The sequence below is a fragment of the Oncorhynchus mykiss genome, chromosome 2 (genome assembly GCF_057628025.1).
Source record: "Oncorhynchus mykiss isolate SJ-2025 chromosome 2, ASM5762802v1, whole genome shotgun sequence".
Classification (NCBI taxonomy): Eukaryota; Metazoa; Chordata; class Actinopteri; order Salmoniformes; family Salmonidae; genus Oncorhynchus; species Oncorhynchus mykiss.
Window position 1 is genome coordinate 63,029,352 of NC_143023.1, and position 17,184 is coordinate 63,046,535.

Here is a 17,184-nt window from a genome sequence, read left to right on the forward strand (position 1 = left end):
CAAGGGATACGTTCATTAGAGTTACCAGCCTCAGAAATTGCAGCCCAAATAAACGCTTTACAGAGTTCAAGTAACAGACATCTCAACATCCACTGTTCAGAGGAGACTGCATGAAATCAGGCCTTCATGGTCAAATTGCTGCAAAGAAACCACTAAAGAACACCAATAAGAAGCAATGGACATTAGACCGGTGGAAATTGAGATTTTTGGTTCCAACCACCGTGTCTTTGTGAGACGCAGAGTAGGTGAACGGATGATCTCTGATGTGTGGTTCCCACCGTGAAGCACGGAAGAAGAAGTGTGATGGGGCTTTGCTGGTGATACTGTCAGTGATTTATTTAGAACACTTAACCAGCATGGCTATCACAGCATTTTGCAGCGATACACCATCCCATCTGGTTTGGGCTTAGTGGGACTATAATTAGTTTTTCAACAGGACAATGACCCAACACACCTCCAGGCTGTGTAAGGGCTATTTGACCAAGGAGAGCGATCGAGTGCTGCATCAGATGACCTGAACTCCATAATCGCCTGACCTCAACCCAATTGAGATGGTTTGGTTGAGAGAATGCCAAGAGTGTGCAAAGCTGTCATCAAGGCAAAGGGTGGCTACTACTGAATATAAAATATACACTGCTCAAAAAAATAATACATCCTAGATCTGAATGAATGAAATATTCTTATTAAATACTTTCTTCTTTACATAGTTGAATGTGCTGACAACAAAATCACACAAAAATTATCAATGGAAATCAAATTTATCAACCCATGGAGATCTGGATTTGGAGTCACACAAAATTAAAGTGGAAAACCACACTACAAGCTGATCCAACTTTGATGTAATGTCCTTTAAACAAGTCAAAATGAGGCTCAGTAGTATGTGTTGTCTCCCCGTGCCTGTATGACCTCCCTACAGGAGCCTGGGCATGCTCCTGATGAGGTGGCGGATGGTCTCCTGAGGGATCTCCTCCCAGACCTGGACTAAAGCATCCGCCAACTCCTGGACAGTCTGTGGTGCAACGTGGCGTTGTTGGATGGAGCGAGACATGATGTCCCAGATGTGCTCAATTGGATTCAGGTCTGGGGAACGGGCGGGCCAGTCCATAGCATCAATGCCTTCCTCTTGCAGGAACTGCTGACACACTCCAGCCACATGAGGTCTAGCATTGTCTTGCATTAGGAGGAACCCAGGGCCAACCGCACCAGCATATGGTCTCACAAGGGGTTTGAGGATCTCACATCAGTACCTAATGGCAGTCAGGCTACCTCTGGCGAGCACATGGAGGGCTGTGCGGCCCCCCAAAGAAATGCCACCCCACACAATGACTGACCCACCGCCAAACTGGTCATGCTGGAGGATGTTGCAGGCAGCAGAACGTTCTCCACAGCGTCTCCAGACTGTCACGTCTGTCACATGAAAGCAGGTTCACACTGAGCAAATCTGTGAAGAGCACAGGGCGCCAGTGGCGAATTTGCCAATCTTGGTGTTCTCTGGCAAATGCCAACTACACGGTGTTGGGCTGTAAGCACAACCCCCACCTGTGGACGTCTGGCCCTCATACCACCCTCATGGAGTCTGTTTGAGCAGACACATGCACATTTGTGGCCTGCTGGAGATCATTTTGCAGGGCTCTGGCAGTGCTCCTCCTTGCACAAAGGCAGAGGTCCTGCAGAGGCAGCGGTCCTGCTGCTGGGTTGTTGCCCTCCTACGGCCTCCTCCACGTCTCCTGATGTACTGGCCTGTCTCCTGGTAGCGCCTCCATGCTCTGGACACTACGCTGACAGACTTTTCATTTTCCAATGGTTTTGTCTTGTCTTCCATCACACCTGGTTCCAATTACATCAATTACATGTGTATTTAACGCTCTGTTCTCTCCCCCCTTGGCCGTAATTGTTTGTTGTAGTGCTTGTGCACGGTATGCTGGTATTTACCGGGTTTTGTTTGACCCATTTATTGTATTATTCTGTTGACGGGGGTTTATGGTAGACGCTGCACTTCCCAGGAGTCATGCGTTTCTCCTCTCACAGGCGGATGGAAGCTATGGAAACATATGTCTCCGAATCCCTGTGTCAGGGGTACATTCGGTCCTCCAGTCTCCTCAAGTTTCTTATTTGTGAAGCAGGAGGAAGGTCTGCGCCCATGTATTGACTATCGGGGTCTGAGTCAGATCACTGAGGTATAGTTACCCGCTACCACTCATAGTCACAGCGATTGAGTCAATGCACGGGGCGCGCTTCTTCACCAAACTAGATCTCAGGAGCGCTTACAACCTGGTGCGTATCCGAGAGGGAGACGAGTGGAAGATGGCTTTCAGTACCACCTCAGGGCACTATGAGTACCTCGTTATGCCGTACGGGTTGATGAATGTGCCATCAGTCTTCCAAGCCTTTGTCGACAAGATTTTCAGGGACCTGCACAGGCAGGGTGTAGTGGTGTATATTGATGACATTCTGATATACTCCGCTACACGCGCCGAGCATGTGTCCCTGGTGCGCAGGGTGCTTGGTCGCCTGTTGGGGCATGACCTGTACGTCAAGGCTGAGAAATGCTTGTTTTTCCAGCAATCCGTCTCCTTCCTAGGGTATTGCATTTCCACCTCAGGGGTGGAGATGGAGAGGGTCCGCATTTCAGCCGAGCGTAATTGGTCGACTCCCACCACGGTAAAGGAGGTGCAACGGTTCTTAGAGTTTGCCAACTACTACCGAAGGTTTAGGTAAGGTAGCGGCTCCCATTACTTCACTGCTGAAGGGGGGCCTGGTACGTTTGCAGTGGTCGGCTGAGGCGGACAGGGCTTCGAGTCACCTGAGGGCTCTGTTGATCTCGGCTCCCGTGCTGACCCATCCGGATCCCTCTTTGGCGTTCATAGTGGAGGTGGACGCGTCCGAGGCAGGGATAGGAGCCGTGCTCTCTCAGCGCTCGGGTACGCCACCGAAGCTCCGCCCCTGTGCCTTCTCGAAGAAGCTCAACCCAGCGGAGCGAAACTATGACGTGGGGGACCGGGAGCTGTTGGCTGTCGTCAAGGCCTTGAAGGCGTGGAGACATTGGCTTGAGGGGGATAGACACCCTTTTCTCATCTGGACTGACCACCACAATCACAACCCACAATACATCTGGGCAGCGAGGAGACTGAACCCTCGCCAGGCAAGGTGGGCCATGTTTTTCACCCGTTTTGTGTTTACCCTTTCCAACAGACCAGGCTCCCAGAACGTAAAGGCAGAAGAATTGTCCCGGCTGTATGACACAGAGGAGCGGCCCATGGATCCCACTCCCATACTCCCCGCCTCCTGCCTGGTGGCGCCAGTAGTGTGGGAGCTGGACATGGACATAGAGCAGGCGTTACGTTACGTGCAGAGCCCGGTCCCGTCCAGTGTCCCGCTGGGCGTCTATGTCCCGTCTGTTGTCCATGACCGGTTGATCTATTGGGCCCACACGTCACCCTCGTCTGGTCATCCTGGGACCGGTCGGACAGTGCGCTGTTTGAGCGGGAGGTACTGGTGGCCTACCTTGGCTAAGGACGTGAGGGTTTATGTTTCCTCCTGCTCGGTGTGCGCCCAGTGTAAGGCTCCTAGGCACCTGCCCAGAGGTAAGATACACCCCTTAACCGTTCCACAGCTGCCTTGGTTGCACCTGTTGGTGGATTTTCTGACTGATCTTCCACTCTCACAGGGTAACACCGCGATCCTGGTCATTGTGGATCGTTTCTCTAAGTCCTGTCGTCACCTCCCTCTGCCCGGTCTCCCTACGGCCCTACCTACTGTGGAGGCCTTGTTTACACGTCTTCCGGCACTACGGGGTGCCTGAGGATATCGTGTCTGATTGGGGTCCCCAGTTCACGTCTAGGGTCTGGAAGGTGTTCATGGAACGTCTCGGGGTCTCGATCAGCCTTACTTCAGGGTTTCACCCCGAGAGTAATGGGCAGGTGGAGAGAGTGAACCAGGATGTGGGTAGGTTTCTGCAGTCCTATTGCCAGGACCGGCCGGGGGAGTGGGCTGCGTTCGTGACCTGGGCCGAGATGGCACAGAACTCGCTCCGCCACTCCTCCACTAACCTCTCCCCCTTTCAGTGCGTACTGGTGTACCAGCTGGTTCTGGTGCCTTGGCATCAGTCAGACCGAGGTTCCTGCGGTGGACGACTGGTTCAGGCACGCGGATCAGACATGGGAAGCCATCCGTGTCCACCTTCAGCAGGCCGTGAAGTGCCAAAAGAAGAATGCGGATTGCCACCGCAGTGAGACCCCGGTGTTTGCACCGGGGGACTGGGTCTGGCTCTCGACCCGAAACCTGCCCCTCCGCCTGCCCTGCCGGAAGCTGAGTCCGCGGTTTGTGGGGCCATTTAAAGATGACGATACAACAATGAGAAAAAATGTATGGTTGTCTCATTGTATTATCTAAACCAGATATATTGTGTTATATTCTTCTACATTCAATTCACATTTACACAATCTTCAGTGTTCTTTCAAATGGTACCAAGAATATGCATATCCTTGGTTCTGGGCCTGAGCTACAGGCAGTTAGATTTGGGAATGTCTTCAGGCGGGAATTGAAAAAAGTGGGGGGTAGCTGTAAGAGGTTTTAATGTCCTGAGGAGAGTGAACGAGATTTGTTATCGGTTACAGCTTCCACCCAATTACCGTATTAACCTCTCGTTCCATGTGTCTCTCCTCAGGCCGGTGGGGGCTGGCCTGCTCCAGGAGTCTGAAATGCAAGAGGTTCTTCCGCCCCCTCTGGACATCAGGGGGGCCCCGGCTTACTCCGTTCACTCCATACTGGATTCGAGGCATAGGGCGAGGGGCCTTCAGTATCTCGTGGAGTGGGAGGGGTACGGTCCGGAGGAGAGGTGCTGGGTTCCGGTCGAGGGCGTGTTGTACCCTTCAATGCTGCAGGAGTTCCGTCTTCGTCCGGATCGCCCTGCGCCTCGTCCCCGGTTGGCCCCTTTCCTTGTTCGGGCGGCGTTCGACATCACAGACCTTCTAGCCATCGCCGATCCACTTTACATTTTCCATTGGTTTGGTCTTGTCTTCCGTCACACCTGGTTTCAATTCCATCAATTACATGTTGTGTATTTAACCCTCTGTTACCCCCCATGTCCTTGTTGTAGTGCTTGTGCATTTATTGTATTATTCTGTTGACGGTGGTTTATAGTTATTAAACAACCGTTGTAAATCAGTTTCCGCTCTCCTGCGCCTGACTTCTCTGCCGCCAGTAGCATCGCATTACAAACACTTTGGTTACTACATGATTCCATATGTGCTATTTCATAGTTTTGATGTCTTCACTGTTATTCTACAATGTAGAATCTGGTAAAAATAAAGAAAAGCCTTGAATGAGTAGGTGTCTCCAAACTTGTCTGATATTACATCACACACACACTACAGAGATGCATGTGCACACACATACTGTAGGTGCACTCATTTTAAAAATGTTTTTCACTTATACGATAAACACATGAACACTCCAGTTGGTTGAGGACTAGCTGTCAGCTTGGACTACCTTGATGGGGAACTGCTGAGTGACCTCTGGTAGATAAGGAGCTCCAGCCTTGGTATTCTGAAGTGCCACCACTATGAAGTACTCAAACAGCTTCCTCTCCTGTAGGTCCATCGGGCCCCTTTCCAGGGTCCGGCACCGCCCCGTCTGCCTCAACATGGACTGCACCGATGACAGACGCTGGCTATGAGCTGACACATCAAAATACACTTAATCCAAAGGAATGGCAGATTTCATCCAATCATTCCTCCTCTAGAAAGAAGAGAGCACTATACATTTCAGTACACGCACACATGCTCACACAGATAGTCTTGAGGATGTCCTCACCTTTCAATTTTTCCTCTGTGTCACTCTCGGACTCACTGTTGTCATCGGTCACTGCATCAAAGAGAAACAGAATAATGAGTGAATGTGACCACCACATTGTAAATAATGTGAAATAACATTTGAGGCAGAACATTTCCACATATGGCATAGTACTCATTCACAATAACAAACTCTTTCCACATTTGTGTTTGATTAAGCAACAACAAAATGTTCATCTGAAAAATGGGTCAAATGCAACTGACCCAAAAATGTAAACATGCCCATAAAGCTAAGTGGACACATATGGAGGAGTGTTGTTGCTTTTATGGAGATATGAGGCAGTGTTGTCCAAACTGTGTAGCGAAAGCAGCTGTGAAACTAACGGCTAGGTGGTTAGGGGAATAGTGGGATAGGGTCGTAAGGAGGTAGAAGTGTAGCAGTGTAGGGGTAAGCCTTTAAGCAGCTTGAGCCACTTCCCCTCGGTGTGTTCCTGGCAGGTCTCCCCTCACCTCTCCCTGAGCTGGACTCAGTAGACTGAGACACCCTCTTTATGCGTTTCTTCCCTCTCCTCAACTCGAAGATGCCGTTGATCTTCAGCACCATCTGTAGGGAGGAGAAGTAGCACAACAATAGAATCCTCCATCGTAACTTCCCAGAACAACCCTCTCACTACATAGGTTAACCTGAGTGCCAATCTATTTCTGCTTTATTAGCCAGCTCTTCGGTCATTGCCTTGCCAAAAAAGGCTATTAAGACAGTATTACTGGCAGAGGCATTAACAGACCGGCAGCAACCACACAGTACTATTATGAGAGTTGTTGGACACAACACTTGTTGGGAGACATGGTCTCTCCATGGAAATATATTGTCAGAATAAATCTTTAACTGTCCTGTCTAGGGACATTCTCTTAACTGTCTCTGTCCTGTCTAAGTTATTCCCAGACAACTGCATGAGGCAGGCCATGCCTTGGCAGTAGACTGGGACGATTGAGAGCACCAGGCACCCCAAAGCAGTAGACTGTGCTTGTAAATCACTGAGGATGGGGGAGGTTAGGCGTCTGGTAGGCCCCCCATTTACCTTGGGGATCTTTCTGCGTCTGCGGTTGTAGGGGTCTCCTGAGAGACTGGGAGTGTCGTCAGGGCTGCTGGGGGTGGAGGGGGGGCTGATGCGGGAGGGCGAGGAGATGCCGGTGTCCCGGTTGGTCTTACGCAGGTCCAGGAGCTTGAAGCTGCGGCGTTCTGAGTTCTGCCTGAAGAAACCTGGCTTTGAGGACAGCTGGAGGGAGACAGAATAGAGGAAGAGAAGGAAGAGCGGGAGGCCGAGACGTGTATTAATGTGTTGTTTTTTTCCTCCTGAAATTGTATAGTGGACATTATGATTAGTTCACAATCTGATCACTACAAGCAGTTGATTACTATGGTCACATTCACTAGAAGCACAATGCACATTACTAGCAGGGACAATACATTCTACATTATGCACCTTGGCCGGTGTGTCGAGGACAAGGGATGAGGGAGAGGAGATGGGTAAAGAGCGCTTGTTTCCAGGGCAACTTCTCTTCAACTCTATATCTTCGTAAGGGTTCTCCTTTGACGGAGGGTCTGCAAAGGAAACAGACCGCCACATAAAAACTCAGCAACATGCTATCGAACCACGATTCTAATGTCCTACGTTTCTAATTGGACGGCAATCTACCCAAATGAGTGCTCGAATTCATTGCCAGTATGTTTTGGTTGCATTTCCAATATTTTTGCTCCAGATGTGTGTATGTACAGACCTGCCAGAAGCAGTGCTTGCTTGCAACCAAGATCATATTTCACCAAGATAAACTGCCCTCTCTAGCACAGATGCAGTTTACACTACAGCACCAGTAACTCCAATCATTGCTGTAAGCGCAGATAAGAGAGAGAGAGGCAGGGACAGTGAGGCCCATTTTCCAGAGCCGGGGCCGGTCTCTTCTCCCTCGTCGATCCATCTACCAGATGGACCTGTTGGAGGGGGACGTCAGACCGGGACAGACAGTTCTTCCCCCTCCTCTCCTCAGAAAAACAAGGGATCAGCTAGAATACTGGTTTTCACATTTCACTGGCAAACATCTATATCATTATAGGCCTACTACTGTCTGTGGTAGAGATTTCTCAAGTGATGGTTGCTGCTTTGTCTATTTTAAAGAGCAAGCTCAAGTTGGTTGTGTTTAGCTTTTCGGGGGGGGGGGGGGGGGGTTAATGGTGGAGACACTCATACCCAGTTCTAACAGTCTGCTGTCCCGCCTTTGCCTCCCTCTGTAGCTCCAACTCTTCCTCCCATAAGCACTTAAAGCTGCTCCTACAGTGAGCCATGAGTTACTTGACCCATGGGGGGCCGGGGGTTCGGTAGACCATGTCTTAGAAATCACTCTAGGTACACCACTTAGACACTAAGAAAATACAGACTAAGTATAGGCAGCACCCAAATGCAATAAAATACACCATTTGATTGTTATGGTTGAGCTCTAAAGCACAGACCTGAATATACCCTAGATGTAACGACCAATACTCAGTGTGTGAGCGAAGAAACTATAGAAACCATGGAGAATGTTGCCAAAAATGCACCAGGGGACTAAGCCACAAATATGCGCCCCCCCCCCCCCCCCCCCCACACACACACACACAAATGTTAAGACCGCACAAAACTCCATTACACCAACATGATATTAAACAGGCTGGAGGTGGGGTTAGTTCAACACAGTAGACAGAATGTAGAAACGTAGGTAAGAGAACCACATTGTTACAAATAACAATACCGAAGCAGCATGCCTCTTAATTAAAAAGCACAAAAGAAAACCTTAGTGACACATGGGTTGTGTTCAGTAAGTAACAAATGCTTTTGAAACAGAACTTGTCCAATAACAAAACAGCTTTGTTTCCCACTGAGTTATGCTACAGTGTAACCTACTGAACATGCCCCTGAACTCTGTGGCATTGAGTTGTCCCTGAGCAGAAGGGCCCATGACACGAGTCAACCCTTAAACACTTCCACTATCCAGTGTTAGGAACGTACAGTATAAGAACATACTCTGTATATGTGGTTCGTGCAGAAATTCTGATGTTGCAAACAAACCAACACAGCTCCAACCAACTGAGCCATCAAGCCCATGTTAGGAACATATGCTTAGGACCAGGAAGAAGGTGTGTTACCTAGGATATCCTCGTAGACATTTTCCTCTGATAAAGTACGTGGTAGGCCCAGTCGGGACTGAGCGTACCAGTCCACCCTGCTGCTCTCTGACGACTGCAGCAGATCCTCAAACTCATAGGACTTCCTGTAGGACAGACACACGGATCAGCCAGGTGGGAGAAACATATTGGTAGTGGAAGTAGTGGATTTAAGTTAAGGAACACAAATAATCTGACTTGACAGTATTGGCTGGTGGTGAAGATTCAAGATAAACTGTTTGCATATGCTCCCTCTCTACCTCTGGGACCGAGGTAAAGGAAGCAAAGAAAGGCATTTCAGTCTAGAACTACCTATCTCCAAAGCCCTCCAGATGGTAAAGGTGTGTGTAGGCAGACTGACAGATACTCCTCTTGGCCAGCTCTGAATGCCCATCTCTGTGTGTGCACCACTGCTGCCAAACAGTCTGGCCCAGTGGGAAACAGACAGTATCTCTTCCAGTAGGACTATTGTTCTGTAAAACCCACAAGAGACTGCCATTTTGGACAGCCTCACCCTATTCCGTATATAGCGCACTATTTTTTACCAGGGCACACTCTCCCAGCTAGCACATTTGTTTCTTTGGAAGTTGTGGAAACATGTATTTGGTTTGGTTGTATTTGGTTATGGCTTCGTTCTGGGAACGAAGCCATAGGTTTCCTGACCAGTAAAACTGAAGAACACTTGTTCTGGGAATGTACATTTTTAGGTTGCAGGGAGGTTCGGAGAAGATTTTACTATGGTTCCCTGAAAGTTTTCCTGGGAGGTTAAGGTTCTGAGAACAGAAATGATAGGATATTTGAAGGTAATAAAATAAAATGTTCTGAGAACAGCTGCTAAATGTTGTAATTGTTTAGAATGAAATTTAAAGGAAATACATTGAGTTTCTTAATAACTTCCTTAAACTTTCACTGAATGTTTCAATAAGACTTAATAACACTGCTAGCTTAGTTTAACTTGTGAACTCCAAGCACAGATAGGACACATGAAAATTAATTTGCTTAGGCATTAATTATGCAAATGCATTATTCAAATGTTTTGTGGCAAGACGTCAGTAAGGAGCAAACTTTTTCCCCCTGGCACATTTTCTGGCTGGCGCTCGTATTGCCTTCATTGTTGTTTTCCTTACAACTACTAACTTAGGAATGCGCACGTGTCCAATCAAACTAACTGCATTATTTTCTGTATATCGTGTTGTTTACAGGGGCTCAACCTTGGTTTTAGAAAAGTGGGGGGTATATACATATCTGACAGGATATTATTATTATTGTTTTAAAGTTACACTCCAAACAGCCTACCCGAACACTCTGAGGCGTCCGCATGGTCCTAAAGCACACCAATGCCTCGTTTTTAATCACATTCCAATTATAAAACTGAGGGAGACAAAAGTGCAATTTCAATGTGGGCGGGGGGGCATGAAAGTTGTGCCCCTGGTCATTTTTTTGTGTAGCATAATGTATCTTCAAGAACTGGTGACAAATCATGCATTCCGATGATTGCATAGATTGTATTGGACATGTGTGTGTGTAAAATACTTTTTTGAAAGTTGTACTGATTATAAATGAGCTAATGCTAAGCTATTTGCCAGCTATGTGTGGTGCCATGTTTGTTGACATTATACAATACATTCTGGGTGTCACGTAAATGTCTGTCAGATCAAAGATGTTATAAAATGACGTGAAGGAATGGTTCACTCATCTTTTGAGTAAACTTCCAGAAGTGAATGAAGGGAAGTGAATCAATGCAGTATGCATGTTGAAGGGGGTGTGTCTACAAACAGACCAAACTCCTCCTCTTTGGTTGACGCGAAAAAAGAAACATGCGGCGCGCACAAACTATCCATCGTCGGATTACTTTTGATTTCTAGAAAGTGTTTTACTCAATTATTTTGACCAATGGTGAGCTCACCTGTGATGCGACAAATTGCTATTAGCTAATTAATATTATGGTTTCTGTCAGCAGAGAGTTGGATAAATATGACCGTTTGTGTGATGTCACTCTTTCCTCAGTCAGCGCTAGGATTAATGTAGCCTACATTTTCAGGTTTTGATGATTGTGTTATTCACAGAAGTATCGACAGCATGGCTAGACATTGCATCCCAAAAAATTAACTGGTCAAATTCAGGGGATAACTTTGTTGGGACTGTGTTTGTGCCAAATGTTTGTGAAAAAGAAAAAGTGTGGGGACAGCTCAAACGCTGACTGTTGCTTCAATCGAAACTGGACATTCTAATCACACCGGTTTGAGCGTACGCTGCAGGGACCACTGTAGAATGATCACACCCGTTTGTTGGCATGTGTCAAAGGGTTAAGTGCTAGCTGGGCTGAAACTTGGGCCAACTTCACAAAGAGTTTGGAAACAGACCTCAGCTGTGTGAAACTTCCATATTTGGTATGGAACGTTACACAGCCAGACTAGGTCTTACGAGAATGCAGTCTACTAAAGAAATCAACAATAGAAACATGCAAACGCTTGAGTCCAGACAGGGGGTTTCTTTAGTTCCATACTTGAAAACACGTACTGTGCTTTAAGAAGCCTTGGATGAACGTCGTCTCTTTATAGCCTCACACTTCAGTGAAAATGAAAAGTAAATCAATGCCACGTAAGGGCTATAAAATGACTCCACCATAAGCCCTTGATATTCCAAGGACCAATCAACCACAAAAACACAGTGCAACATGTTATTGTTTCCTGCCAGGAGTCTCTTGGCAAGGTTCATGTTCCATGTGTACATTCCACAGCTTCAACCAATGACCTCACCCTCTAGAATGCTATGATGAGCAGAATGACATCGTCCCCTCTGATTCAGTGCAGATGTGCAGAATGAGACGCTGCACTGGATTACTGGATGAAGTATGCGGTTAGGGTAAAACATGTACAGGGAAGACTGCTGTACCATAAGACAACACCGCCAATCTTTGATGTGGCAATGAATGAATCTGTATCTGAATCGGAGGGTGCTGTATTTCCTCCCATATTGTCTAATTTCATCTCCGTCTGATCTCTGCCTCTTACCTGTTACTGCTGTCTCGGGTTCGGTCTGCCCAGGGTCTCCTGCAGACTGCTGGCGGGGGGCAGGTGGGTAGGGGAGGCGGGGGGATGGAGGGCAGAGGGGGCAGGTCACGTCTCCCCTTGCCCAGGCTCAGTCCTGAGCCTGGGGTGCTGGGAGGGGTGTGGTGCTGGAATGTTCGCTGGGGTTTAGGTAAGGGGTTGATGGAGGGACTGGCAGCGCCAGGCTCAGTGTACACATTCTCAGGGTCACCTGTCCTCCGCTGCCGCGATGACCCCACAGGCATTGACCCCATAACGTCCAGTGTCCCAAATATGGGCTCGTTCCCCCTCCTCTCTGCCTCCTCCAGCTCCTCGGAAGGAGGGCAGAAATAGTTCCCAGGCAACACCAAGGAGGGATTGGTGGGACCCTCTTTCATGGCCTGCTCCAGTTTCTTAATGTGAGTCAAAACTGACTTATTTTCCTTGGCTGTCTCTGTGGGTTTACTACTGCCTCTGAGGGGTCCTCTATCCAGTATCACCTCTCGGTCCCCCTTGGTAGTGGGGCCCTCAGGTGACTTTGGCCATAAATCCCCCAGCTTTCCTGCATGCTCCTTCCCAGAGTCCTGCCTCTCCCAACTGACCAACCTCTTACTGTCCGGCCTGTGGACCTCCGAGATCTCCTTCTTTCTCACAGACTCTGGTTCCTTGTGCACTGTGGTCAGCAGACATGGACCACTTCCAACCACCGGGGTGGTAGGGAGGGTCTCCTTTTTTCCCTCCCATTGGGAGATCTTATCCCGGATGCTGGCGCTGGTCTTCAGACACGCCGATGTCTTGTTGAGTTTGCTGCAGCCGACCAGTCCGTGCTCCATGGTGGTCTGGGGGTCCGAGGTGGCTCTCCTGTGAGCCAGGATGGTGTCAGTGGTGTCTGGCCCGTCTACAGGGGAGACCAGGGGGGAGAAGGGCTGCTTGGAGGTGTCCCTGTCCCCACACACCACGTCTGGCCGCTGGGGGACCGCAGACGGAGCCTCCCCAACCGTCAAGCCGCAGCACTGGAGCCTGCACACATGCATAGGAACACATGCGCACACACACAGATTAGGGATAGCAGTGCCAAACCCATCCCAGACATAAAACAGGTGTAGACAAAGCACTAATCATCGAGCTCAATTCTGGATATCCACATAATATCTCTGTGTAAGTATGTTTAAAAATTCCAAAATTGTCTAGGCTCTTCAGATATAAAATAACTGCCACTTGATTTGATGGCGTAAATAATAAGGATTTCTCATAAAACAACCTTGTCGAACTTCAATATGCGTTTCTGCACAATGACTGGGTCGTGACTGTTTGAACGCGAGGTCAAAGTTCACAAGCAACAACCATTTCTGGGGGGGATGAAACTGTACACAGCCAGGAGAGAGGCGGCAGAGAGCAGACATGCATCTTTTCTAAACTAAAGCTGACCCACTTACTGACTCCATGTTGGATCAAGGCCAGTTCATCAAATTATTTGGTTTTAAAACAAACAGAGGAAACACAACCTCTGACTGCAACTTTTGATGACATTGCTTTATTGTATATAGGAAATGGAGAAATCAGCAATCTTGAGGGAAACCTAAAAGAAACAGCCAGTACAACTTCCCTTCGCTCCCGTAAATTTTTTTGTAATGAGCAAGATAGAAGAGTAATTGGGAAAAACATGCAAATTATCTTGGTTTTAAAAGCTCTGAGGAAAACCTTGAGGCCGATACGTAAAGCTCAATAAAGAGCAGTGTGCGGGGTTCTTCTTTTCCCTCATCTCAATCAACTGTTACCATGCACCTGCAACAACGATCCCTCAGATGTAAAAAAATGTATGCCTCTCCCTTCAGTTGAGGCTCTAGTTTTTATGAAGCAGCAGAGGAGAAGAACTAGCTAGGTCAAACTGCAAAGCCAAGAAAAAGTGGGAGGGGAAAGGAACAGACAGAGGGAGTGAGAGGAGGCAGAAGGGGATCAATAGGGTTCTTCTTCTTGGCAGGGAAAGGCCTGTTTCCTAAAGAGAGCCTGGCTAAAAGCAGGGAACGGCCTGTTTCCTAAAAGAGAGCCTGGCTAAAAGCAGGGAAAGGCCTGTTTCATAAAGAGAGCCTGGCTAAAAGCAGGGAAAGGCCTGTTTCATAAAGAGAGCCTGGCTAAAAGCAGGGAACGGCCTGTTTCCTAAAAGAGAGCCTGGCTAAAAGCAGGGAAAGGCCTGTTTCCTAAAGAGAGCCTGGCTAAAAGCAGGGAAAGGCCTGTTTCCTAAAGAGAGCCTGGCTAAAAGCAGGGAAAGGCCTGTTTCCTAAAGAGAGCCTGGCTAAAAGCAGGGAAAGGCCTGTTTCCTAAAGAGAGCCTGGCTAAAAGCAGAGAAAGGCCTGCTTCCTAAAGAGAGCCTGGCTAAAAGCAGGGAAAGGCCTGTTTCATAAAGAGAGCCTGGCTAAAAGCAGGGAAAGGCCTGTTTCCTAAAGAGAGCCTGGCTAAAAGCAGGGAAAGGCCTGTTTCATAAAGAGAGCCTGGCTAAAAGCAGGGAAAGGCCTGTTTCATAAAGAGAGCCTGGCTAAAAGCAGAGAAAGGCCTGTTTCATAAAGAGAGCCTGGCTAAAAGCAGGGAAAGGCCTGTTTCATAAAGAGAGCCTGGCTAAAAGCAGGGAAAGGCCTGTTTCCTAAAAGAGAGCCTGGCTAAAAGCAGGGAAAGGCCTGTTTCCTAAAGAGAGCCTGGCTAAAAGCAGGGAAAGGCCTGTTTCATAAAGAGAGCCTGGCTAAAAGCAGGGAAAGGCCTGTTTCCTAAAGAGAGCCTGGCTAAAAGCAGGGAAAGGCCTGTTTCATAAAGAGAGCCTGGCTAAAAGCAGGGAAAGGCCTGTTTCCTAAAGAGAGCCTGGCTAAAAGCAGGGAAAGGCCTGTTTCATAAAGAGAGCCTGGCTAAAAGCAGGGAAAGGCCTGTTTCCTAAAGAGAGCCTGGCTAAAAGCAGGGAAAGGCCTGTTTCATAAAGAGAGCCTGGCTAAAAGCAGGGAAAGGCCTGTTTCATAAAGAGAGCCTGGCTAAAAGCAGGGAAAGGCCTGTTTCATAAAGAGAGCCTGGCTAAAAGCAGGGAAAGGCCTGTTTCATAAAGAGAGCCTGGCTAAAAGCAGAGAAAGGCCTGTTTCATAAAGAGAGCCTGGCTAAAAGCAGGGAAAGGCCTGTTTCCTAAAGAGAGCCTGGCTAAAAGCAGGGAAAGGCCTGTTTCATAAAGAGAGCCTGGCTAAAAGCAGGGAAAGGCCTGTTTCATAAAGAGAGCCTGGCTAAAAGCAGGGAAAGGCCTGTTTCATAAAGAGAGCCTGGCTAAAAGCAGGGAAAGGCCTGTTTCATAAAGAGAGCCTGGCTAAAAGCAGAGAAAGGCCTGTTTCATAAAGAGAGCCTGGCTAAAAGCAGGGAAAGGCCTGTTTCCTAAAGAGAACCTGGCTAAAAGCAGGGAAAGGCCTGTTTCATAAAGAGAGCCTGGACAAAAGCAGGGAACTATGGGAAGGCTGTATCTCACCCACAGTCGAAGGGAGTAGAACGGTGGGGGTGGAGGGGGCGGTATGGGGCCGGAAGAGGGTTACAACAACCATCTCTGGCCAGCTGAGCTAACAGAGCATGAGGAGACGGGAAGAGATAAGGGGAACGAGTTGAAGTGGGTGAAGAGTCTAATTGGGGGGGGGGGGGGGGGGGGGAATAGACCTGTTGCTTGGGCTTTTTCCAGGTATGTTGGTATTTCTTCAAGTTGTGAAATCTATAGCTTTACATGCCAAAGAGGGGTGGGGATTCAAAACAAGGAAAGAAAGGACATGACACTAACAAGGGATCATGAACAGTAGTTGGGTCTACAAAGGCACAGGCATGCATTTTAATGCAATGCCATGTCAGGAAGGTCCGTTGGTTAAAATGTTACCACAGATGCAGTGGGGAGCTCACAGGGCTATAGGGCTTTACTCACCACTAGTGACAACAGGGTGACAAGTAACAGTATCCAGCTGGCAGATGGCAACCTCTGCCCAGCCAGCCCTCCATTGTGGGAGCACCACATGGGACAGTTTGCCTGCCACCGTTGCCCTCTGCCTATTTCTAAGGGGTTCCGTGGAGCGGACTGTAAAATGTAAACAGGAAGTAGTGCAATACAAACCCGTTGACTGATTGGTAGACACAGTTGTCAGTGTTGGTACAGAATCGCAGGGCCGTCCCACCAGTCATTGTGCTAGCAGCTGGCATCCTGGAATGACAGAGAAAGACAGTCAGACACAATCGTTTCCAGGTAGTAGAATTAGATTGATATGGGTCTGTTAGAGGAGATCATTTGTGGAGGACTTATTCTCCTCATGGAGCAAAAGGCTGGAGTCGGACTGTCACACAGAGATAGACATAAATACTAAGAGTCACACAGGCTAATGGGTATGCTATATACTGGTGGTTTTAAGCCTCCCTCTGAGTTCCGTGAGCCTTGAAAACACCTGTAAATCAAAACTGCAGAAAGAGGAACAGACCTCACGGGTTGTGAGGAATCTCCCCAAACTGTAGATCCCTACTCGATTAGTAATTGGAGGATACACTTGTAAATGATGCTTTAAATGATGTTGAACCCACGGAAGTTAACAGAGTCCATGTGGCACATGGGGGAATTTGCAGTGTTTTCCATTCATGTAGCTTACCGTCATGCAATTAAGGCCTATTAGGAAAACATCAGCAACATTCCAACACAAAAGAAGCAGTATTCAGTTCAACTTGAGAGGAACGTTTTTTCACTTGACAACAGATCACACAATCGATCCTCTTCACGGACTAACTACCTCTCCAAGAAGACCTGGAACCTGCTCAAGAGCAGTGCTGAAGCATTTTGTTTACCGTGTTACCCTCCATCAAATCGTGGCTCCCCTCCCATTCCCCAGCTGACATTTTCCTCTGTACTTTATTATGCTAAAAACATAGTCAACGGTAGTGAACTATATAGGGAATATAGTGCCAATTGGGACGCAGACAAACACTCAGCGACCAGGCCCATAAACGCTGGTCAAGCGTCCTGGCATGATTTGGCTCAGGTGTTAGCATCAGGGGACGCATCTGGGCAAACGCCTGTTAGCAGTTACTCAGACAGACGGACAGACTGCTGGACAGACGCACACGTCCCACACACACATACACATAGCTAGACAAAGCAGTTCCCAGAAGCAACAGATGGGGG

General features: G+C 48.2%; 1 protein-coding gene across 2 annotated transcripts in view; it reads right to left on the bottom strand.

Annotated features, from left to right (window-relative positions):
* The window catches only part of si:dkey-82f1.1 (DENN domain-containing protein 2A), a 41,183-nt gene that overhangs the window by 9,985 nt on the left and 14,014 nt on the right, over positions 1 to 17,184 (bottom strand). For both annotated transcript variants that reach the window (XM_021567812.3, XM_090204235.1), the window contains exons 2-9: positions 16,132 to 16,218; positions 12,003 to 13,037; positions 8,971 to 9,095; positions 7,277 to 7,395; positions 6,872 to 7,069; positions 6,303 to 6,396; positions 5,815 to 5,865; positions 5,491 to 5,678 (exon numbers count right to left, since the gene is read on the bottom strand). In XM_021567812.3, coding sequence (XP_021423487.3) covers positions 5,491 to 5,678; positions 5,815 to 5,865; positions 6,303 to 6,396; positions 6,872 to 7,069; positions 7,277 to 7,395; positions 8,971 to 9,095; positions 12,003 to 13,037; positions 16,132 to 16,217 — 1,896 coding nt within the window. In that variant the 5' untranslated portion in view covers position 16,218. The remainder of the gene's footprint in view (positions 1 to 5,490; positions 5,679 to 5,814; positions 5,866 to 6,302; positions 6,397 to 6,871; positions 7,070 to 7,276; positions 7,396 to 8,970; positions 9,096 to 12,002; positions 13,038 to 16,131; positions 16,219 to 17,184) is intronic.